The 20289-nt window shown below is 44.6% G+C and overlaps 1 protein-coding gene across 2 annotated transcripts in view; it reads left to right on the top strand.

Annotated features, from left to right (window-relative positions):
• Positions 1 to 20289, top strand: part of B4galt6 (beta-1,4-galactosyltransferase 6) — a 67483-nt gene that overhangs the window by 43470 nt on the left and 3724 nt on the right. Inside the window, exons 5-8 of one of the 2 annotated variants that reach the window (XM_040757874.1) lie at positions 1473 to 1589; positions 17139 to 17326; positions 19696 to 19818; positions 20005 to 20106. In XM_040757874.1, the coding sequence (XP_040613808.1) occupies positions 1473 to 1589; positions 17139 to 17326; positions 19696 to 19818; positions 20005 to 20106 (530 nt within the window). The remainder of the gene's footprint in view (positions 1 to 1472; positions 1590 to 17138; positions 17327 to 19695; positions 19819 to 20004; positions 20107 to 20289) is intronic. The other variant, XM_040757875.1, reaches the window with a different exon arrangement.

Genomic DNA, 20289 nt, shown 5'->3' with positions numbered 1-20289 from the left:
CACACACACACACCGCTTAGGCATGTCACTTAAATTGTGGCAACATCTGATTGTAATTTGTATATGCATATGCTATTAAAATGTCATGTTTAGTTCCTCTTGTTTGCCAGGACACCTTCTTTTATAACATCCTCAGTTTCTTACTAATATAAAAACAACCACCACCACCAAACCTCCAAACCCAAACCAGCTCCTGGGGTTTTAAATGTCCCACTGGAGAACTCGCTATATGGAAGGCTATAACTTGGTATTTACTGATCCTTACATGTTCAGCTCCTCCACCTAATTATATTGAATTCATGTGGACTATCTGTAATACAGACTCTCACCCATTTGGTGGCTTCTTTACTTAAGTATCTATAATTTTCCTGAGCTCAGAGATACCTTTTTGGAGCAAATCAAATGGGAGTGGGCTCCACAGGGCATCGGTCATTCCTATGACTTAGCAAATGTGAAGCCGCCTATGGGACCATGGCGATACCAGCCTCAGAGATTGGCTCTGTGCTAGCTGTCACACCAGTAAAAGACAGAGAAGCCTGGCCCTTCTTGTCTAGATGCCTCAGTTTTCTGAGCTGGATCTTCTCCTTCTAAGCATACCCTTGATTCAGTCTTGCTCCTTTGCAGTTCTGGCGGTATGTAAGGCTCGAGGTCAGTTTTTGTTTTTCCGGGTGTTGGGACTCAAATCCAGGACTCATGCTTGCTAAGCACGTGTTTCACCTTTGACTGAACCCCCAGCTCCATTGTTGATTTTGTTGTTGTTGTTGTTGACAACACGTAAGGTCCTGTCCCGATTTTAGAAGTAAAATGAGTCCCAGAACTTAGCATTCTCAATTATTTGTAGTTATTTTATTCATTTGGGTCAGTATATTTGGTCTAGATAAAAATTTCAATGAACTCCAGGTTTATGGCTCTTTGAAAATCTGTAATATAGAGTGGTATAGACATGTTTTAGTAATCTTTTCATTTGTTAAGTTGCTTGAAAATTCTGTGAGTCTTGAAATTCATCATGTATAGAAAATTTACTGTGTCAGTTTTGAGTTTTATCAGCAAGTTAACAGCTGCAACAAAGCCAGTATAACTCCGAAATTAAGGAAAATGAATTAGAAGACACTTTAGCTTTGTGAAGGCCAGAATCTGACCTATAAGATTTTGTTTCTTCAGCAAAGTTTGAATCCTAGAAGTGTGTGTGTGTGTGTGTGTGTGTGTGTGTGTGTGTGTGTGTGTAGGGGGTGAGTGATACTTAAGAATTGTTCAGAGTACATCTGTCCCTCCTACCCCCACGTGACCTCAGTGGCTGTGAAGCAAGGACCGCACCTGTGTGAACACACGGTGTAAGTCTGATGAGAATGTTCGCAGGGCTATGACTTGAAGGCACTGGAAGTTTCCAAGGCTCAGCTGTTGCATGCACTTGCCCAGCTTGCTGCAACCCTGTCTTGCTCATGCTGCAGGTGTTCTGTTGCTCTGTTTTGAAGGTGGCAGTTCTCATCCCCTTCCGTAACCGCCATGAACATCTTCCCATTTTCTTCCTGCACCTGGTTCCGATGCTCCAGAAACAGCGGCTGGAATTTGCCTTTTATGTCATCGAACAGGTGAGGACAATTTTCAGAATGCCACCAAATACTCTAGAACTTCAATTTCAGATGGAGTTTGATTAAGAATCCTCAGCCAAAGTCCAGCGGTGACTCATCCTTAGATTTACAATTGAATGAAATCATGTTTGGGATTGAACCTGTATTTTTTTCTTGTAATAATTGCAATTGGTGAATTGAGCAGATGCCATGGTTGACTTTGAGATGATGGCTTCCGTATACTTTATGGCTTTATACTGCCTACTGGATTGTCAACCTGGTTTATAAGTAACTGGTTGATGCTCATTTGCGGGGTTGAATGCTGGACTTGTAACATTGTTCCCCTTGTGCTTTTCTTATGAGTGTGCTTTGTCCTAACAAACCTCTACTAAAGGCAATTTCCTTGGGGACACTGCTTCTTTTGTAACACAGGATACTTGGGATATTTAGTCCTGTGCAGCTCTCTGGGGTTCATGACGGTGCATGTTGGAGTGTCATCAATGTCCTATCCTATTCTGAATTGCGAGTGTCCTTAGACACATCCACTGTGTTCTACTTAGAAAGTGCTTTCCGTTTCTGCCCTATGAGTTTTGATACATGAAGTGAAGGATAAAGGTTTCATATTGTTTTTCGAAGTGAAGCATTGATAACGTTTGATGGGGGATTCCTTTGTCTGGGGTGACTACTCCTGCCTAGCCTTGAAAGCTAATGTTGCCTCAACCATATTAGGTAACTAGGGATACCTAAGGAGAGCCAGGTAGGAATCCTTAAAGAGAGAAGTGGTATGTAATGGGCATTTTCTGTTCGGTCTTTGTAGTTTCCCATGTTTACAATTACATGTCTTGGTAGCAGAGCCTTAGTTGTTTCTGTTACACACACACACACACAGCTTGTCAGCTACACTTAGGATGATGTGAGCATAGGACACTATCCCTTTCATGGCAGAGACCAGCTCAGTAAGGAAATGCCCATCCAATGAGCCAATGTCTGACAGGTCAAAGAAATTACATAGAGAATCAAATCTGTGATGCCCAGGATCCCTTCCAGATGGGAGTCTAGAGTTCTTTCTGAACAAGAGATAAACAGGAGGAGAATAGAATTCATAAACAAGTACTGGCAAAACAAGCAAACAAAAACTCCGTTCCATTTATGCAAACCGGCATAGTCTACATAGAAATGAAGTGGTTTTGCTTTGCTGTGGCAGTCTGTGCCTTTGTTTAAAGACTAGAAGTGCAGTTATTTCATTTCTATTCATCTGTGAAGCTCTGTCTCAGAAACCTAAAATAGTGTACTAACCTTTGAAGAGAGGCCTCTCTTTCTGTAGCCTCAGCGGTCCGCAGTGTATTCTGTACTCAAACATATTGGCTGTTTCATCTCTATTGCTGTGATAAAATACCCTGATAAAAGGCAGCTCAGGGGTAAGGACTTATTTGAGCCGACAACTCCATGTCACAGTCCATCATGGCAGGGACTTGTAATAACCACCACTCGAACAGCCAGCAGCTGAGAATAAGTGTGCTCACCTGCGTGCTGGCTTAGCTCAGACCCCTTTCTCCACTCGCACAGTTCCAGACAGGCAGGAAACAGTGCCACCTACAGTGGACTGGCCCTGCCCACACCAGTTAACTTAATTATGGTCCCCACGGACACGCCCATGGGCCAGCCCAATATAGACAGGCCCTCATTGAGGCTCAGTTCTGGGGTGATCCTAGGTTGTGTCAAGTTGACAATTAAAGCTCGCCATGACACTGGCGTTTCCAATCACATTGCATTCTTTCCCACGCTTATCATGGCTATTGAGTATGTAGAGTCTAGTTTCTTACTGATTTATGGGGGTCCTTTTTTATGCCTTTGCTCTTCGTATAGATTAGGAAGGCTCTGTTTCGTCTTTTTCTGTTATTTTAATTGAAGTGTCTTTTTTGTTGGTCTGCAGAATTCTTTGTGTAGTCTAGTTGTAGGTATTTTGTGTGTCTTGCTTGGCGAGTATTTATTTATCTTCAGACCATGGTCTGCCCTTTAATGTCTTGATAGTATTTGTTTTTCCCCCTTCAGTGCTGGGATTAAACCCAGGGCCCTGCACCTGCTATTTAAGGACTCTACCCCCGAGATACATCCCCAACCACGGACAGGGTTCTATTGAAAAGTAAAGGTTTTAGTTTTAGTACAGTCTAGTTACTTGATTTTTTTCATAGTTCCTGATTCTTGTTTAGCAGTTGAGAATGGTTCTTGGGTACTTTCAGAATGTTTTCCTGCAGAACATTCGTGGTTTTAACTCTCTCATTTGGGCTAACCCATTACTCTGAGTTAATCTCTATATGTGGTGTGAGGCAGGGATGGAGGGCTGGGCATTTCTCTTTTGACATGTGGGTTTCCAGTTATTTCATCACCACTTATAAATCAGCTAATCTTTTCCTCGTTAGCCCCTTTGTTGGAAGTGAGTTCATCCTTGTGGGTTAATGGCTTTATATCTCACTTCATCTTCGGAGAGGAGGCAAAGCCACGCACACCCCTCAGTCCTCTGGCTTTCTGGGGTGCGCTTCTGTTGCCCTGTACTATCAAATGTGTGCTCCTGAGTTATGCTGGTCAAGGCTGAGATTCAGACCCAGCAGACTTGAACGTTAAAATGCAGACCTCAGCTGCTCTGGTCAATGTTCAATGTTCTCATCACATACTCAGAGTCATTCAACAGTGCCAGACTCCAGAGAGAGATCACCCCCTGCATACTGTGGGTGGCTGATGTTAAAAAAAAAGCTAGCAGTTTCTGATTGCAATGTAGATCCACAGCTACAGCTATCGGGAAAGCCGCTTAGCATTCTGACTTGTTAACATTTTTTAAGAAGGTCAATTTTTATAATGTAAGTTGCCATCTTGAAAGGCACACACGCTTCGACCAGGCATCACCTCACATGCTTTTAATCTCAGCACTTGGGAGGCAGAGACAGTTGAATCTCTGTGAAAAGGCCAGCCCAGTTTACGCAGGAAGCACCAACCAGACCAGGCAGAGCTACACAGTGAGATCATGAGAGGATGAGTGAGGAGAATACAAAAGCTAGAGACATGTCAACATGTGCACCAGGAATAAAACTTGAAGAAAGGTCACATTAACCACATAGTAAAAGCCAAGAAATGGTTTTGTTTTTTTGTTTTAATTCGGAATAAACCACAAAAAAGAAAAACTTTTAATCAGATATTCTTCAATCCTTAGTAAAAAATAGTCTTCAGTAAAAATCTGATTAATTGCCACAAAAAAATAGCAGCCTTTAGTAATACAAGTTAGGACACACTTTGTCCATTATTAATTTTGTTATATATTCTGAGAATGGAGGAAAAATTACAAAAGGGCTTCTTACAGAAACAGGAAAGCACTTTTAAGGGAACAGGACAGAAAGACCAGAACTCACTTCAACAAAAGGTTAGTGAGGAAAAGATTAGATAGCTGTTTTGTAAATGGAGATGAAATATCTCACCCACAGTCAAGAGCAGAGACAAATGAATACACTCATGCCTGCGTCTCCTTTCATCTTCTCTGTTCGCATGTAGTTCAGGACCCAGAGCTAGGGAATGATACCGCCCTCAGTGGGCTTCGTCTTACCATGCTAATCAGTGCAGTCGAGGTACATCTCTCACAGCCATGCCCACAGGTCAGCCTGTTCTGTAGACAACTTCTCATTGAGACTCCATCACACTAGCCAAAGCCCCTTACTGTTCTGGAAGGGAGAGACAGTAAATTATCATGTGATATGTAGACAACTTTAAAAACCACAATGGATTCAATGTAGAGAGTGAGCCATAGGAAGGAAACAGAGAGACCAGTTAGAACACTTCTGCAGTCATCGAAAAGGATATGATGGCAACTTGGGCTCTGGTGGCACAGGACATTGCCAACAGTGGTTGGGCAGGGTTTTACTTAGAGTAGAATCATTCACTGATACAGTGATGTGCAGAGCATGAGCACTAGGGAGATCTCCTTGACTTTTAGTATTTTATCCACACATTAATAGGCAGCCACAGAGCTCCAGGTTGTAAAGAAAGTGTCCACAAAGGAGACACAGTCAAGCAAGGTAAGGAGAGAACAAAGAAACCCAAAGACAGAATCAACAAAGACTCACAGTCGGGACCCGTGGAGCTGAGGGAAAATGAAACCATTTCTGAAATGAGAATGTTTGCCACAGAGGAAGAGCCCTGGGAGTAGAGTGTCAGTGGGACTGAAATGTGGTAGGTGACAGCCTTTGAAAGAATGGCTGGGAGGCAAAATAACTCCTACAGCAGGACCAAAAAGAAAGTAGAGTCTACGAGAACCACTGTTGTGTGAGGATAACCACCCTCCGAGAGGCCCATGACATACAAGATGAGTTCCCTGGGGAACCACTACCACAAAAGAGGCAGTCTTGGTTTGAGAGTAGGCCGCCGGCATATAACTGCCTCAGCCTGCCGGTCTTGGAAGGCTAGCTGCTATGTCTTGAGGTTGTCTGGTATGGCCTGTGGAGAATGAATGACTTCCTGGCATCATCTTGCCTGTCATGTGAATGAGCAACTTTGAGAGTGCATCTCTCACCCACCCTGACCAGGCCTCCAGCCGCAGCCTTGGAGGGAAGGTCTCGCTGCTCTGCTCAGAATCCCAATTCTGTAGATGACATGTGCAGCATCGTAAATGACCACGGCCTGTTTTATTTCTGTTCGTTTTCCCTAGTACTAGGGATCCAGCACTGTCAGCGAGTTATATCCCCCACCTATGACTTTTCTTAAGTTACCAAGTGTTGCTATGACTTTTGTTTTGTTTTGTTTTGTTTTTCGAGACAGGGTTTCTCTGTATTGTTTTGGAGGCTGTCCTGGAACTTGCTTTGTAGACCAGGCTGGCCTCGAACTTACAGAGATCCGCCTGCCTCTGCCTCCTGAGTGCTGAGATTAAAAGCGTGCACCACCAATGCCCGGCTTGCTATGACTTTTAACATATTAATGTATGACTAATACACTTACTCATCAGAATTCTGGAAAAACCACAGCAGCAAAAAAAAAAAAAAAAAAATTAGGAGTGTGGAAGGAAATGGCTAAAGAAAAAAAAAAAAAAGGAAGACAAATTTCCAAAGCTTGGCATGGCACTACACACTTCTAATCCCAGCACTTGAGAGGCAGTGGCAGAGAGATCTTTGTGAGTTCCAGGCCAGCCTAGTCTACAGAGAGAGTTTCAGAATAGCCAGAGCTACATAGAGAGGCCCTACCTCAGACACACACACACACACACACACACACACACACACACACACACACACACACAGATTTCCTGAAGCAAAAAGCTCATGGCTTTAGGTGAGAGACCCCCCACATGCACATGTGAATAAACACACATCCATTATAAAGTGTCCCGCGCTACCGTCTCGCCAGCAAGAACGACGCAGAACACTCGGATCCTTCTGCAGTAAAGCTTTAATGCATCTTGAGAGATAGATGATCAGCTTCTTAGAGGGAGACCCCAAGCTAAGAAACCCAGCCCCTTATATAAGCCTAGGAGCTCCGAGTGAGACGTGTAGAGCCGGGATTGGTGGTTTGCACATCACCCCAGATGACGCCACGGGAGAGGCACAGCTTAAACGGTTAACTCCAACTGACAGCAGATGTCAGCACCATCTTCTAACGGTTAACTCCAGCTGACAGCAGATGTCAGCGCCATCTTCTAACGGCAATAGCGATAGCGAGGGCGGCTCCTCACATCTCCCCCTATTCATTTATTTTTGAAGCAATAGGACACCCACAACTTTGGAGTGGAGATAGAGGTCAAATCCCCATGTGCAAATTCGGAACATGTACAAAGCTCCTCTCCAGGGTCTTATCCCCAGAGAGAGCCCTGACCAGTCCGATGTCGTTTTTCTGGGGGAAGGAGATCATGACATAGAACCTTCATGCAAGATGACTTATCTCCCAGGAGAAAGTCGTTATACCGCAGACCTCTCCTGTACAGTGCTTAGCCTTGCAACTCCTTGGGCTGCTGAAGCCTACCCACTCTATCCCGTGCAATGAGACTAGCCTCGTGGGGTGCAAGAGCTGGGAGGCCAGCGACCTATTGCTTTAACATGGTTAACCAAATGTCAAGGGAGGCTCCGTGTTCTAAGGCAGCAAGTGCTTGTGCCACCACCACTTTGTCTCTTTTGTTTGGGCTCTGAGCTTACACACCATCCAAAGCATCAACACTATTCCACAGCAGAGAACTAGGCTAAATGATCCTACCCCCACCCATTCCTTAAAATAAGAAAATGCAGATGAAATCCAGGAGGAGAGGCCTTCCATCAGAGAAAGATCCAGATGCGTCGAATTCACTTGCAGGATCGCCATTCTCAACTCACGGAGTGTCTGCTCAAACTCAAAAGTCCAATTCTGTAATAAATGTTGAGACAGAGCTTGTGACAGGTTAGCTGCTCTTGTAAAATTCTCATATTGTACTGAAGTGACACAAAGGCCAGGCAACTTTTGTTCACATCCCAATTGGGCCATCTGCCACAATATATCCAATTGTTCCTGAACCAAATTAATCTGTTGGTTTACCAACATCAGGCCTCCTTGTATCTGAGAATTGGCAGTGGCCTGTTTATCTAGGACCATGGTCACAGTGGCCTATAGTTCATTAATGGTTTGAGTTGTCTGCACAGTGGCAGAAAGTGCAAGGGCCGAGGCGGTAACCGAAGCAGGAACCGCGGCGGTGGCTATCAGGCCCACAATAATAGCAGAGATCCCAAAAATCTCGCTTTTCCCTAAACAAACTCAAATTACTTGGCGTCTCAACAGGAACTGGAACAAATCGAGGCATGCGCATTACCAAAGCAAAAGGGTGCTTAATAGCATCCCAGCATAATGCATAAAAACAATTCTAAGCAGAGCAATTTATTTCTTTCTGATTCTTACCTAAGGTATCATTACTCACAACCCAAATAAAGGGCAGCTGAATAATTAGTTCTCTTAAAAGGGGTATACTTAACATTGGAGGAGGACCAATCAGATGATCCATAGCTCTGTCCCTCACTCAGACTGTTGCCTAATGCCCCTTTCCAATCAAAAGTAATCTGTCCCTCCTCACTATCATAGGAGAAAGATCAGTACAGCTTCCATTAATTCAAAAGGATTAGCATTAGATCTTTCTGGATCCATATGAATAAAATTATCCTTTAATGAAGAAATCACAGTAAAGCACAAGCTTCCTACTAATGACAAGGTTCTCTCATCCTGAAAACTCTGTATCTGAGGATCTAAAGGCAAAAAGGCAAGCCCCAACTCTCTATTAGTTGTGAAAAATCTAGGGAACACCTGGGCATTCTGCATCACTGGCATCGGTAGGGGAAGGTAGACATGATGGCCCACCGTAACTCTCCCATCATACTAGGAACCATCATCCCGAGTAGGAGAGTCTTCATCACCCACTTGGCCTCCATCCTTCTTATTCTGGAGTTGTGAAGGAGCTCTTCGAGTGAGTCTTTCAGGGATCCACAGGGGGTTTTCTTCCTCCTGTGGAAAAACACACACAGCTCCCCTGGATCTTATAAGAATAGGATCCGGGCCTTTCCAGAGATCAGTCAAGACATCTTTCCATTTTACCATTTCTGTTGGCCTATCAGGCTCTAAACTGTGGCGATCGGCCGCAGTGTGGCCTTGGGCATCAGAGTTCAAGAAATTAAGGGTAAAAAGTGCCATGGATACAGCAACTCTTGGTACCGAGGGTAGAACATCCTCAATACTCCCCTTTTGTTTAATCAGATATGATTTGAGTGTACGATGGGCACGTTCCACAATGCCCTGTCCTTGAGGGTTATAAGGTAGGCCAGTTAGATGGGTAACATCCATTTGCCGACAAAACTGTCGGAATTTTTGAGAGGTATATGCTGGTCCATTGTCTGTTTTTAAAATTCTGGGTTTTCCCCAAGCACTCCAGGCCTCAAGGCAATGTTGAATCACATATGAGGCCTTTTCCCCTGTTAGGGGTGTGGCGAACATTACGCCAGAACAGGTGTCAACAGAAACATGAACATATTGAAGCCTTCCAAAAGAGGGAATATGAGTAACATCCATCTGCCACATCTGCAATGGTCTAATGCCACGTGGGTTTATTCCCATGTGGGGAGTAGGTAAGAATTCGCAGCAATTCTGGCATTGAGTAACAATTTCCCTAGCCTCTTTCCTGGATAGAGCAAAACGACGGCGCAAGGTCTCAGCCGTCACATGAAAGCGCTTATGGAATTCTTTTGCTGCTTGTGCATGGGTAGACAAGGCAGCGGCCACCAGCTTTGTAGCCTTGTCCGCTAAGTCATTCCCTAAGGACATGGGACCTGGGAGTCCAGAATGTGCTCGGACATGGGTAATGAAAACAGGAAATCTCCTATTTAACAAGGCAGCTTGTATCTTTTGAAAGATGTTAGCAACTCTGCTGGAGGATCTTATTATTCCAGCTATCTCAAGGAGATTAACTGCATTAACCACATAAGAGGAATCTGATACAATATTGAGGGGTCCTGGAAAAGCCTCAAGAACCTCCAGTACTATCAGACATTCTACAACTTGAGGTGAAGTTTCATTATATTGTTTAGATATAACCCTATCCTTGACCACATAAGCTCCCATACCAGTTTTTGATCCATCAGTGTACACCACAGTCCCATCTGGGAGTGGGTCTTTAGCTGTCACTTGTGGAAACACTATAGCCTGGTTTAGGGCAAACTGTAAAATTGGATGCTTTGGAAAATGATTATCAATTTGTCCTGAAAAGGAAGTAACTAAAACTGCCCAATCACTAGATGTGGCTGCCAAGGTCTGAACTTGTGCAGCAGTATAAGGCACAATCAAGGAATCAGGATCCCTGCCAAAATGTGTAACAGCTGCTTTTATTCCGCGAAGCGCGAGCTGTGCAACAGCATCAGGGTACCAGTCAATAATCTTAGCAGGGGAAGCATTTGGATGAATCCAAAGTAATGGTCCATGTTGCCACAGGACTGCAGTTGGCAATTGAGCTGTCTTAAAAACACACAGATTAAAAGGTAGTGACTCCTCAATACGTTGTAATTGTGCTTCCTGTAAGGCCTCTTCCACCATCTGTAAGGCTCGGTGGGCGGCAGGGGTAAATTTTCTGGGTGAGGAGATATGAGGCTCACCCTCCAGGAGATCGAAGAGGGGTTTTAGATCAGCAGATGGAATTTTTAAAAAGGGCCTCAACCAATTTATATCTCCCAGAAGTTTCTGAAAATCATTTAATGTTTGTAAGTGGTCTTTGCGAATTTCTATTTTCTGAGGAACTATATTTTTGGGAGTAATCATTGAGCCCAAAAAGAGGCCTGTATCTGCAATTTGAACCTTTTCTGAGGCAATCTCTAATCCCCACTGTTTTAATTCAGCCACCAGCATGGGAAAGCCTTTTGTAAAACATCTAACTCTTTGTGACAAATAAGAATATCGTCCATATAATGGATAACGATTAAAGATGTAAATTGCTTCCTAATTGGCTCCAAAGCCTCCTGCACATACAGCTGACATATTGTTGGGCTATTGGCCATGCCTTGCGGCAGTACCTTCCACTGAAATCTCTTGTCTGGTTCCATATGATTAAGAGAAGGGATAGTGAAGGCAAACCTTGGTCTATCCCGTGGGTAAAGTGGAATAGAGAAGAAACAATCCTTAATATCTATAATAATAAGCTTCCAATCTTGAGGAAGTGCAGAAAGCAAAGGAAGGCCTCTTTGAACAGGGCCAAAAAGATGCATCTGATTGTTAATGGCCCGCAGGTCATGGAGTAATCTCCACTTCCCAGATTTCTTCTTAATAACAAAAATTGGTGTATTCCATGGGGAGGTAGAAGGCTCTAGATGCCCCAGCCGTTCCTGTTCTTCTTGCACTAATCTTGTGACAGCCTCTAATTTTTCAGAGGATAGAGGCCATTGAGAGACCCATAACGGCTCCTCTGTTTTCCATGGTATGGGTCGTGAAGCCTCAACGGCCCCTAAATAAAACCCAGTCCTTTTCTACCCCGATTTCCGTGTTGCGTAATGGGTTTTATTCTGCCTTGTTCTTGCCTACCCAAGCCTCTACCCTTTGTATACCCCATCTTTGCCATAATGGCTGATGCCTGGGGGAGTATTCATTAGTTAGGGTCATGCCCATGGCTTGTAACACATCCCGTCCCCATAAATTTACAGGGAGTGGCAACACATAGGGGGTAAAACATCCCTGTTTGCCCTCAGCATTCCGCCAGGTTAAGGCTGAGGCACTGATGGCAGGAGAGGACTGGTATCCAAGACCTTGTAGAGAATGAGATGAAACAACAGTGGGCCAAGACTTCGGCCACCAATGGAGTGAAATAATGCTTTTGTCTGCTCCCGTATCCATTATCCCTTCAAATTCTTTTCCATTAATTAACAATTTTATTGTAGGTCTCTCATTTAGGGGTATAGCCAGATAGGCTGAATCACTTCCAGAAGATCCCATAGCCCTTTTTTGTAAAGTGTAGGTTTCTCCATCCCCGAGGGAGGGCAGCAACACCAGTTGTGCAATTCTATCTCCCTGCTTTATAGAAAATACACCCCGAGGGCTAGAACAGAGAACTTGAATCTCCTCTTTATGATACGGGTCAACAATTCCAGGATATATAATGAGTCCCTGTAAAGTTAAGGAGCCACGGCCCAGAATAAGCCCAATGGTGGCAGGGGGCAAAGGTCCAGGGGAATGGACTGGGACCGGTTGAACATTCATTTGGGGCATGAGTAAGAAGTCGGAGGCGGCACGCAAGTCCATTCCGGGGGTTCCTCGGAAACCTCTACTTCCTCTTGATTGCTTTTCTGAAATTGGTTCCCATATTTCTGAGGGCCCTGGGACCATGGGCCCCGTGACCCGTTTTTTGATTGGGGTACCTTGGGTTCTTCAATAGGGGGCAGAAGCCTCCCTTTTACATCCCGGACTGACCTGCATTCGCTAGCCCTATGATAACCTTTACCACAACGATGGCAAAGCTTCGATTCTCTTGTTCTTTCAGGGGCTTGACAATCTTTCTTAAGGTGCCCCATTCTCCCACAATTAAAACAAGCTTTTCGACTAGATAAATCTCTACGCCTGTGCGTTTGTAAAATGGCGGCAGCTAGTCCTGCATTGGTTAGGGGTCCCCCAGCTCCCTGCACACTCTGAGCCAATCTTGTAAACCTTTGCTTTTGCGAGGGCGATAGCCGCTCGACATTCCTGGGTTGCTTGTTCATAGACAAGTTGCTCAATCAGGGGCATAGCTTGTTCTGAATCACCAAAGATGCGACTGGCGGCCTCTGTCATTCTGGCCACAAAGTCTGAAAATGGCTCTTGGGGTCCTTGGACAATCTTTGTAAGGTGTCCACTGGACTCTCCCCTTTTTGTGAGGGCCTTCCATGCTTTAATAGCGGCGGCCGACACCTGACCATAGACACCCCAGATGTAGTTGGTTTGATTAAGGGCATGTTGACCCTGACCTGTCAGCATTTCAAATGTCCACTGCCTCTGATTCTCATCTTCAGCCGTGGCATTAACTCTAGCTTGTGCCTGGGCTGCATCATACCAGAGAGCCTTCCATTCCATGTATTGTCCCATGTTGGGAAGCACTGCTTTCACTGTCGTCTGCCAGTCAGTGGGAGTCATGGCAAAATTAGCAAGCCTTTCCACCTGTAATGTGGTAAAGTTAGCATTGACCCCATAATTACGAACGGATTCGGCCAATTCTTTGATTTGATTGTAATCTACAGGGGTATGTACTCTTCCGCCTTCCACATTCTCGAATACTGGAAAAGCTACTTGTATTTTTCTCCGTTCCTCTAAAGGTAAAAAGGAGTCAGTACCAGTATTCAGCCGAAGCTCATACTGCGGAGGCGCTGAGGGGCGTGAGCCCGCCGGATTTATAGGCGGTGGCCTCACATTCATTTTTGTTTTCAGTGGCCGGTGTCTATCAGGGTGATATCTTTCTTCCTCATACCGTGCCACCTCCTCCTCTAGACCACCTTCTTCGCTAGAATACAGAGTGTCAGAATCAGAATTATCTAGCTCCAAGGCTTCTAGCTCTACTGTAGGGTATAGACTAGATTCTGGCTTTTTTTTTTCTTAGATTTGTTAGGGGGTGAATGATCACTCCCTTCTTTCTCTCCCCCTTTCTTAACTTCTTGGGGAGGGCCTTTTTTCTTAGACATGTCTTTCCTTTTGCGAGCTCCCATTCTCTCACTCTGTTCAGTTTCTGACATGCTATCCTGAACTTCCTCTAAGGTTCCCTGACTTTCTATTATAGCAGGGTGACAGGCCTCATCCTCCAAGCAGTTTTTAACTAGCTTCCAAATGGCTTTGGTACCTAAGTGGAGATCTCCTTCTGCATGCTTCCTGTCTAGTTCTTTACCTAGCTTGTTCCATGAGGCCACAGTGAGGGACCCGGAACAAGCATACCATGGTGCCACTCTATCTACCTCCTTCACAAAATTTTGAAGTGTTCGTGGTGCAATTTTAAGATCTCTTTGTTTTAGCACAGTCTGTAGGGCAGTAACCACTGACTGTGACAACCCCATCGCGCTGGCGGCTTATCTAAAAAACGGCGCTCAACTCCGTTACCAGACTGACAGCACCAGACTGACAGCACCAGACTGACAGCACCAGACTGACAGCACCAGATCTGTCAGCACCAGCCACGATGAAGGAGAAGGACAAACAGGACTAGCACCAAAGCCTCCACTGACCCGTCCCACGGTGATGACAAACTAAGGCCAAAGTCGAGAAAGGGGTGTTCAGGATAAAGCATACCTCTCTGAACTTACGTCCCTGCAGTTCTGAATCCGCCCCGTCTTCCGAGGGGTCTCCCGCGGCGCCGGCGATGTTGAAGAGTTCCCGGGTTTCGGCACCAGATGTCCCGCGCTACCGTCTCGCCAGCAAGAACGACGCAGAACACTCGGATCCTTCTGCAGTAAAGCTTTAATGCATCTTGAGAGATAAATGATCAGCTTCTTAGAGGGAGACCCCAAGCTAAGAAACCCAGCCCCTTATATAAGCCTAGGAGCTCCGAGTGAGACGTGTAGAGCCGGGATTGGTGGTTTGCACATCACCCCAGATGACGCCACGGGAGAGGCACAGCTTAAACGGTTAACTCCAACTGACAGCAGATGTCAGCGCCATCTTCTAACGGTTAACTCCAACTGACAGCAGATGTCAGCGCCATCTTCTAACGGCAATAGCGATAGCGAGGGCGGCTCCTCACAATAAAGCATAATATTTTCCAATTTTAGAATAAAATTGCAAAAGAAGAGATATTAAGAAGACTCACGAAAAAAAAATGATAGGTGGGAATCAGGAATGCATGAATTATTCTGCCATTGCAGGTGACTAGAAGCCTGATTTACAGATTCTAGAGAAAGAAAGGTACTTTGCCCTGGAACTTTCAACCCAGAATGTCAATTCAAGGGTGTGGCATTTTCAGTCATTTGTTGATGAAATACACTCACACACACGCACACACACACAAACACGCACGCACGCGTGTGCATGCATGCACACATCTGAAAGACAAACCTCAGCAAATTAAGTAGCCACATAAAAGACATGGGTGATCATGGCTGTCCCTCAAGGACAGTGAGAATTGAGCTGAGGAAATAGGGAACCAGGAGAGGATATGAAATTTCTGTAATTACATCAGTTACTAAAGGTGTAGGTTCTATCAACTGCCCTTTCTAGTTATACAGAAAGCCAATTAATCTCCTCCACAAAGAAAAAAAATCAATGCTCTCAACACTGAAGAAATATTTGCACAGTGCTAGTGACTTACGCATCATTAATTCAATCCAAAATGAAGGCAGCCATGTTGGGAGTTGGGAGGGAAGGTCAGGGTGTGCTTTAACTCCTCTGCCTCCAGAGGAAGAAGTCTAGAAAATGTCTGAAGTTAACAAAGCAAGAGATAGCATCCAAGTGTGGACACGGATGCCCAACTAAACATGCTGAAGAGCTGAAGAAGCATCAGCACACTGTTGGCCAGTGAAGATAGGTTAGAAATGGAAACTCCTGCCTAAGCCTCGACGTGTCGTGTCCACATTTAATAGAAGCGGATTTTAAAACCTTGGAAAAAACAGTGTATCAAAGCCGATATTGATGAACCAATTATAATGTTATAATTTACCTTCCCTGCCTTATAAAAGCCATGTGCTTTCTGTGACCTCAGGTCCATGCGGACCTATGCCCCACACTGACGGATGTCTCTCCTGAAGCTGCATCCTGATGCTGGGTGCCCTGCGTGGCTGCTTCTCATGCCAAGTCCTTTCCCTTAGGTGTTGGGGAATAAATTTGTGAAATGTGCTAAGGCCCTTGTAAATGTTCTTAATCTTTAGATGCCGAAGCAAGCTGTGCCGCGTGCAGCAGACTTGTATCCTCATTGTGAATAAAGGAAAGCGGTTGCAATATAGGAACTTGGATTTTATGTAATATGTTCCTGTATTGTGTCCGTTGAAATGTTCTTGTCTTACCATAAACAGGAATGCAGGGTAAAAAAGGAAACTGTTGCCAGTGCACTGTAATGTAGGATGGCTACAATAGGAAGGAAGCAGGGTGTGTGTTGTCCAAATGCTCTCAGTGTACTGTAAACACCAAGACTTCACAGTCATCAGAGTCCATCTGTCCTTCCGGGAGGATGCACGTCTGTCTTGTTAGTGTAAAAGGAGGGTCTGCTTGGGAGTCCCCCTCAGTTTCCTGCCTTAATCTTCTCCCATCCCCACATTAGGCAGCAAACCCAGGATTCCAGGCACACCAGGCAAGCTTTCTTTTCATCAGACCACACCCTCTGCCTCCTGTCTCAATAAAAATTATTTACTTTTATTACTGTAAGTGGGTGTGTGCAATTGAGTACAGGTTCCCGAGGAGGTCAGAGATACCAGACTCCATGGAGCGGGAGTCACAGATGGTTGTGAACCGCATGGCGTGGGTGCTGGGATCACACTTGGTTCCTCTGCTCGAGCAGACGGGGCTCCTGACGTCTGGAACCATCTCCCTAGACCCCTCCTGCCTTCATTTCTAATATAGAGCAGCGGCAGAAAGTGCAGCACACGATTTCTTTTAGTTGTAATGTGTAATTTTTTTATTGTTTTATCTTTATTTATTTATTTTGGTCATATACAGTCTGTGATCTGGCATATTTGAAGTAAAGCAGGAATACATTCATACATACATACATACATACATACATACATACCTATTGTACCAGTAGAGTAGATAGTAACAGCTATCCGGTTTTCTTCTTTGCCATAAGTAAATTTAAACAGTATGCAGTCATGTGCCCTGTGGTGATATCATCAGTCAGTGGTGGTCCTCAAGGTGTAGCAGCCATAATTTGTGTATAGGACTCTGTAATGTGTGTTCACTGTTGGTCACTCAATGGCACCTCAGAACGAGCCCTCCCTTGGTAAGTGGTGCCTGGCCGTGTTTGGAAAGCCTGACCCATGCTTCTGACTTGTTTATTTCATTACCAAAATATAATTATTACCTGACCATGTTGTAAGAAATTAATAAGTGATGGCAAATATCCCATGACCAAGTCTGAGTGCATTTCTGGTTTTCTCTGTTGTGGAGACCGGCACACAGCCATTCAACCGCGCGATGCTATTTAACGTGGGTTTCAAAGAGGCCATGAAAGACGGCGCCTGGGACTGTGTCATCTTCCACGATGTGGACCATCTGCCTGAGAATGACCGCAACTATTACGGATGCGGAGAGATGCCGCGTCACTTTGCAGCGAAGCTGGACAAGTACATGTACATGTGAGTCGATTGTCGGCTTTGGATGCTGTACAGTGTGCTTGTGGCCTCGATCTGAGACTGCTTGGAAGCCTGACTGTCATCCCTCATTCCAGCATGCTCTAGGTGGCCAGGACAAGGACTAGTTTGTCCAATTGGGTTGAGTGTGGTGTGGCAGGGCGTTGGGGGGGGGCACCCGGCTCCTGTAGAATGCACATAGATTTTTAAGTTGGGTTCTCACCGACTCTTCAGGGCTTGCTTAGTCACATGTCCCTTCTCAAGCTTGTTTTCCTCTTCCTTGGACAATAGAGCCCGTTTGTGGGGTTGCTCTCTGGGATCACATACCCTAATCCTGAAGTATGCTAGCTGTGTGACCTATGCAGCCCCCCACCTCCACCCCAACCCTGCCCCCTTAGGGTAGGGCCCAGACCTACCTTTCTGAAGACCACATGCTCTGTAATCATATGAAGTAAATAACCCTGTCTTCATCAGTCTTTTTACATCTGAGTTTTGAACCTGGGGTTTGCCATGTGGTTTAAGTGGATTGCCTATCCCCAGACCTGGGACCACTGGCACACACCTCTGTGCCCAGCTTTTTATGTGGGTGCTGGGGACTCAAACTCAGTGTCTCATACTTTCATGGCCAGCATTTTGCATACTACATCATCTCCCCAGCCTCCTGTGGATCTCTTTATTATGTAAATAATTGTTAATCTAAGTATGAAATCTACAGCAGCCAAGTCAAAGTTGCTGATCCAGTAGTGACAGAAGGCTTGAGGGAAACACAAGCAGATGACTCAGATAGGAACGTCTTAGGCCTTACCGTGGATAATGCCACCTCATTGTAACCAAATACCTGCTTTTCTCAAAGTGCAGTTTTGAGGGGGATTAAGACAGGGTTTCTCTGAATTGTTTTTGGAGGCTGTCCTGGAACTTGCTCTGTAGACCAGGCTGGCCTCGAACTCATGGAGATCTGCCTGCCTCTGCCTCCCGAGTGCTGGGACTCAAGGCGTGTGCCACCAACGCTTGGCTAAAGTGTAATTTCGATTGGCAAATATCCATTGCACACACACAGTGACATGAAGATATTCTTGTACAGATGTAGCACACCGAGGATTCTGTTCTCCTTCCTTCCTCCCTCCACTCCCGACTTTCTCCTATGTAGACAGTGTAAGATAAGCACTATTAAGATTTTTTTAAAAATATTGATATTCTTTAATGCACTTGGGATACTTTCCTTTAACTTAGACTTATTTCTGTTGTGTACAGAATACAACTCCCAAAAGCTGTCCTCTGATAGTGCCCCCTCCGTAGGCACACACACAAGTAAATACATGTAATAGACATTCGAAATGTTTCAGAGTTTGACCAACTCCTTGGAATCTGAGCTAGAGAAAGTAGGGAAAATAAAACAAAATAAGGTTTTTTTCCCCTAAATACTAGCCCATTAAACAATAAACATATTTGGGGCTGGTGACATGACAAGGTGGTAACCGTGAGAATCTGAGTTTGATCTCTAGGACCCACATGGTAGAGGAGAAAAACCAACTCCTACAAATTGTCCTCATACAAGGACTCCTACAAAAACTGTGACCCTCTACAGGTGCAGCATGGCATCCCCCCATAATGAATATCTGTGAAAATGTTTTTTAACATTTATATAAATACCCATGTGTATTTTATGAGTTTAATCCAAAAAGGTAAAATAATTTTAGAAATAGACAGAGTTCATTTGTAAATTAAACATGTATTTCTCCCTGATTTAAATTTATCCTTTTCTATGTAACAAATAATATGCTTATAATAAGTAAAGTCAGTTAATATTTTAAATTGCTTTTAGTTTGGAAAATCTAGCATTGCACTGGCAGTTACTAACATGTCTAAATGTGTTTTTGTGGAGAATATTATGTGATTTTTGAACACTGGGTTTTGAGTCATAAGATAAAAATACATAGCCGGGCGGTGGTGGCGCATGCCTTTAATCCCAGCACTCGGGAGGCAGAGGCAGGCGGATCTCTGTGAGTTCGAGGCCAGGCTGGACCGACAGCCTCCAAAACAATACAGAGAAACCCTGTCTCGTAAAACCAAAAAAAAAAAAAAACCATTAGATTTTAGTTGCTACACATGTTTTTATTTTACATTGAATGTAAGTACTTGCTTTGCTCTTCAGGAGAATATTTCATTTCTCCATTCACATTGTCCACAATGCTTTTTCTGCCTAAATCAGCTTGCCCTTATGAAAATGGAAGAGTATGTCAAAGCACTTGCGGGGTGGAGCCCATGCGTGAGGATGGAGTCCTGCGTGAGGGGTGGAGCCCGTGTGTGAGGGATGGAGCACGGGTGACTGGCTGTCCTGATTGATGTGGAACCCTATATCGTTCTCTCTTTTGTAGTCTTCCATATAACGAGTTCTTTGGTGGGGTGAGCGGCCTGACAGTGGAGCAGTTTAGGAAGATCAACGGCTTTCCCAATGCCTTCTGGGGCTGGGGAGGAGAGGACGATGACCTTTGGAACAGGTGTGTGGAGGCAGAAGTTGCTTGGTAACTAAGGTTCTAGGTTCCGTCTGTATTTTGTAAATCACATTTGCCTCTTCTAAGAAAGGAGACTTTGGGCTGGGAAGTTTGGAGTTCCTAAATCTGCTTTTGTTTTCCTTTTTTATTTTCTTCTGAAATTCATTCAATCCATTTTATGTTGCCTTGCAGAGTTCACTACGCTGGGTATAATGTAACCCGGCCAGAGGGGGACTTGGGAAAGTACACATCTATTCCTCATCACCATCGGGGGGAAGTACAGTTTTTAGGGCGGTAAGTTCATTGGTCATCTTGGGACTTTAGGGCTTCAAAATCAATATATTGCATGTTACAAAAAGAAAAATAGAAGGAAGTTACTTCCATGATCAAAGGCCTTTTTGGCAAATGTTTTTGAATTGCAGCTACAGTGTGTGTGTGTGTGTGTGTGTGTGTGTGTGTGTGTGTGATATGTGTATA

This window comes from Mesocricetus auratus, unplaced genomic scaffold (genome assembly GCF_017639785.1).
Source record: "Mesocricetus auratus isolate SY011 unplaced genomic scaffold, BCM_Maur_2.0 Super-Scaffold_100015, whole genome shotgun sequence".
Lineage (NCBI taxonomy): Eukaryota > Metazoa > Chordata > Mammalia > Rodentia > Cricetidae > Mesocricetus > Mesocricetus auratus.
Note: the sequence above shows the minus strand (reverse complement) of the source record. Positions and strands in the feature narration are given on the sequence as shown.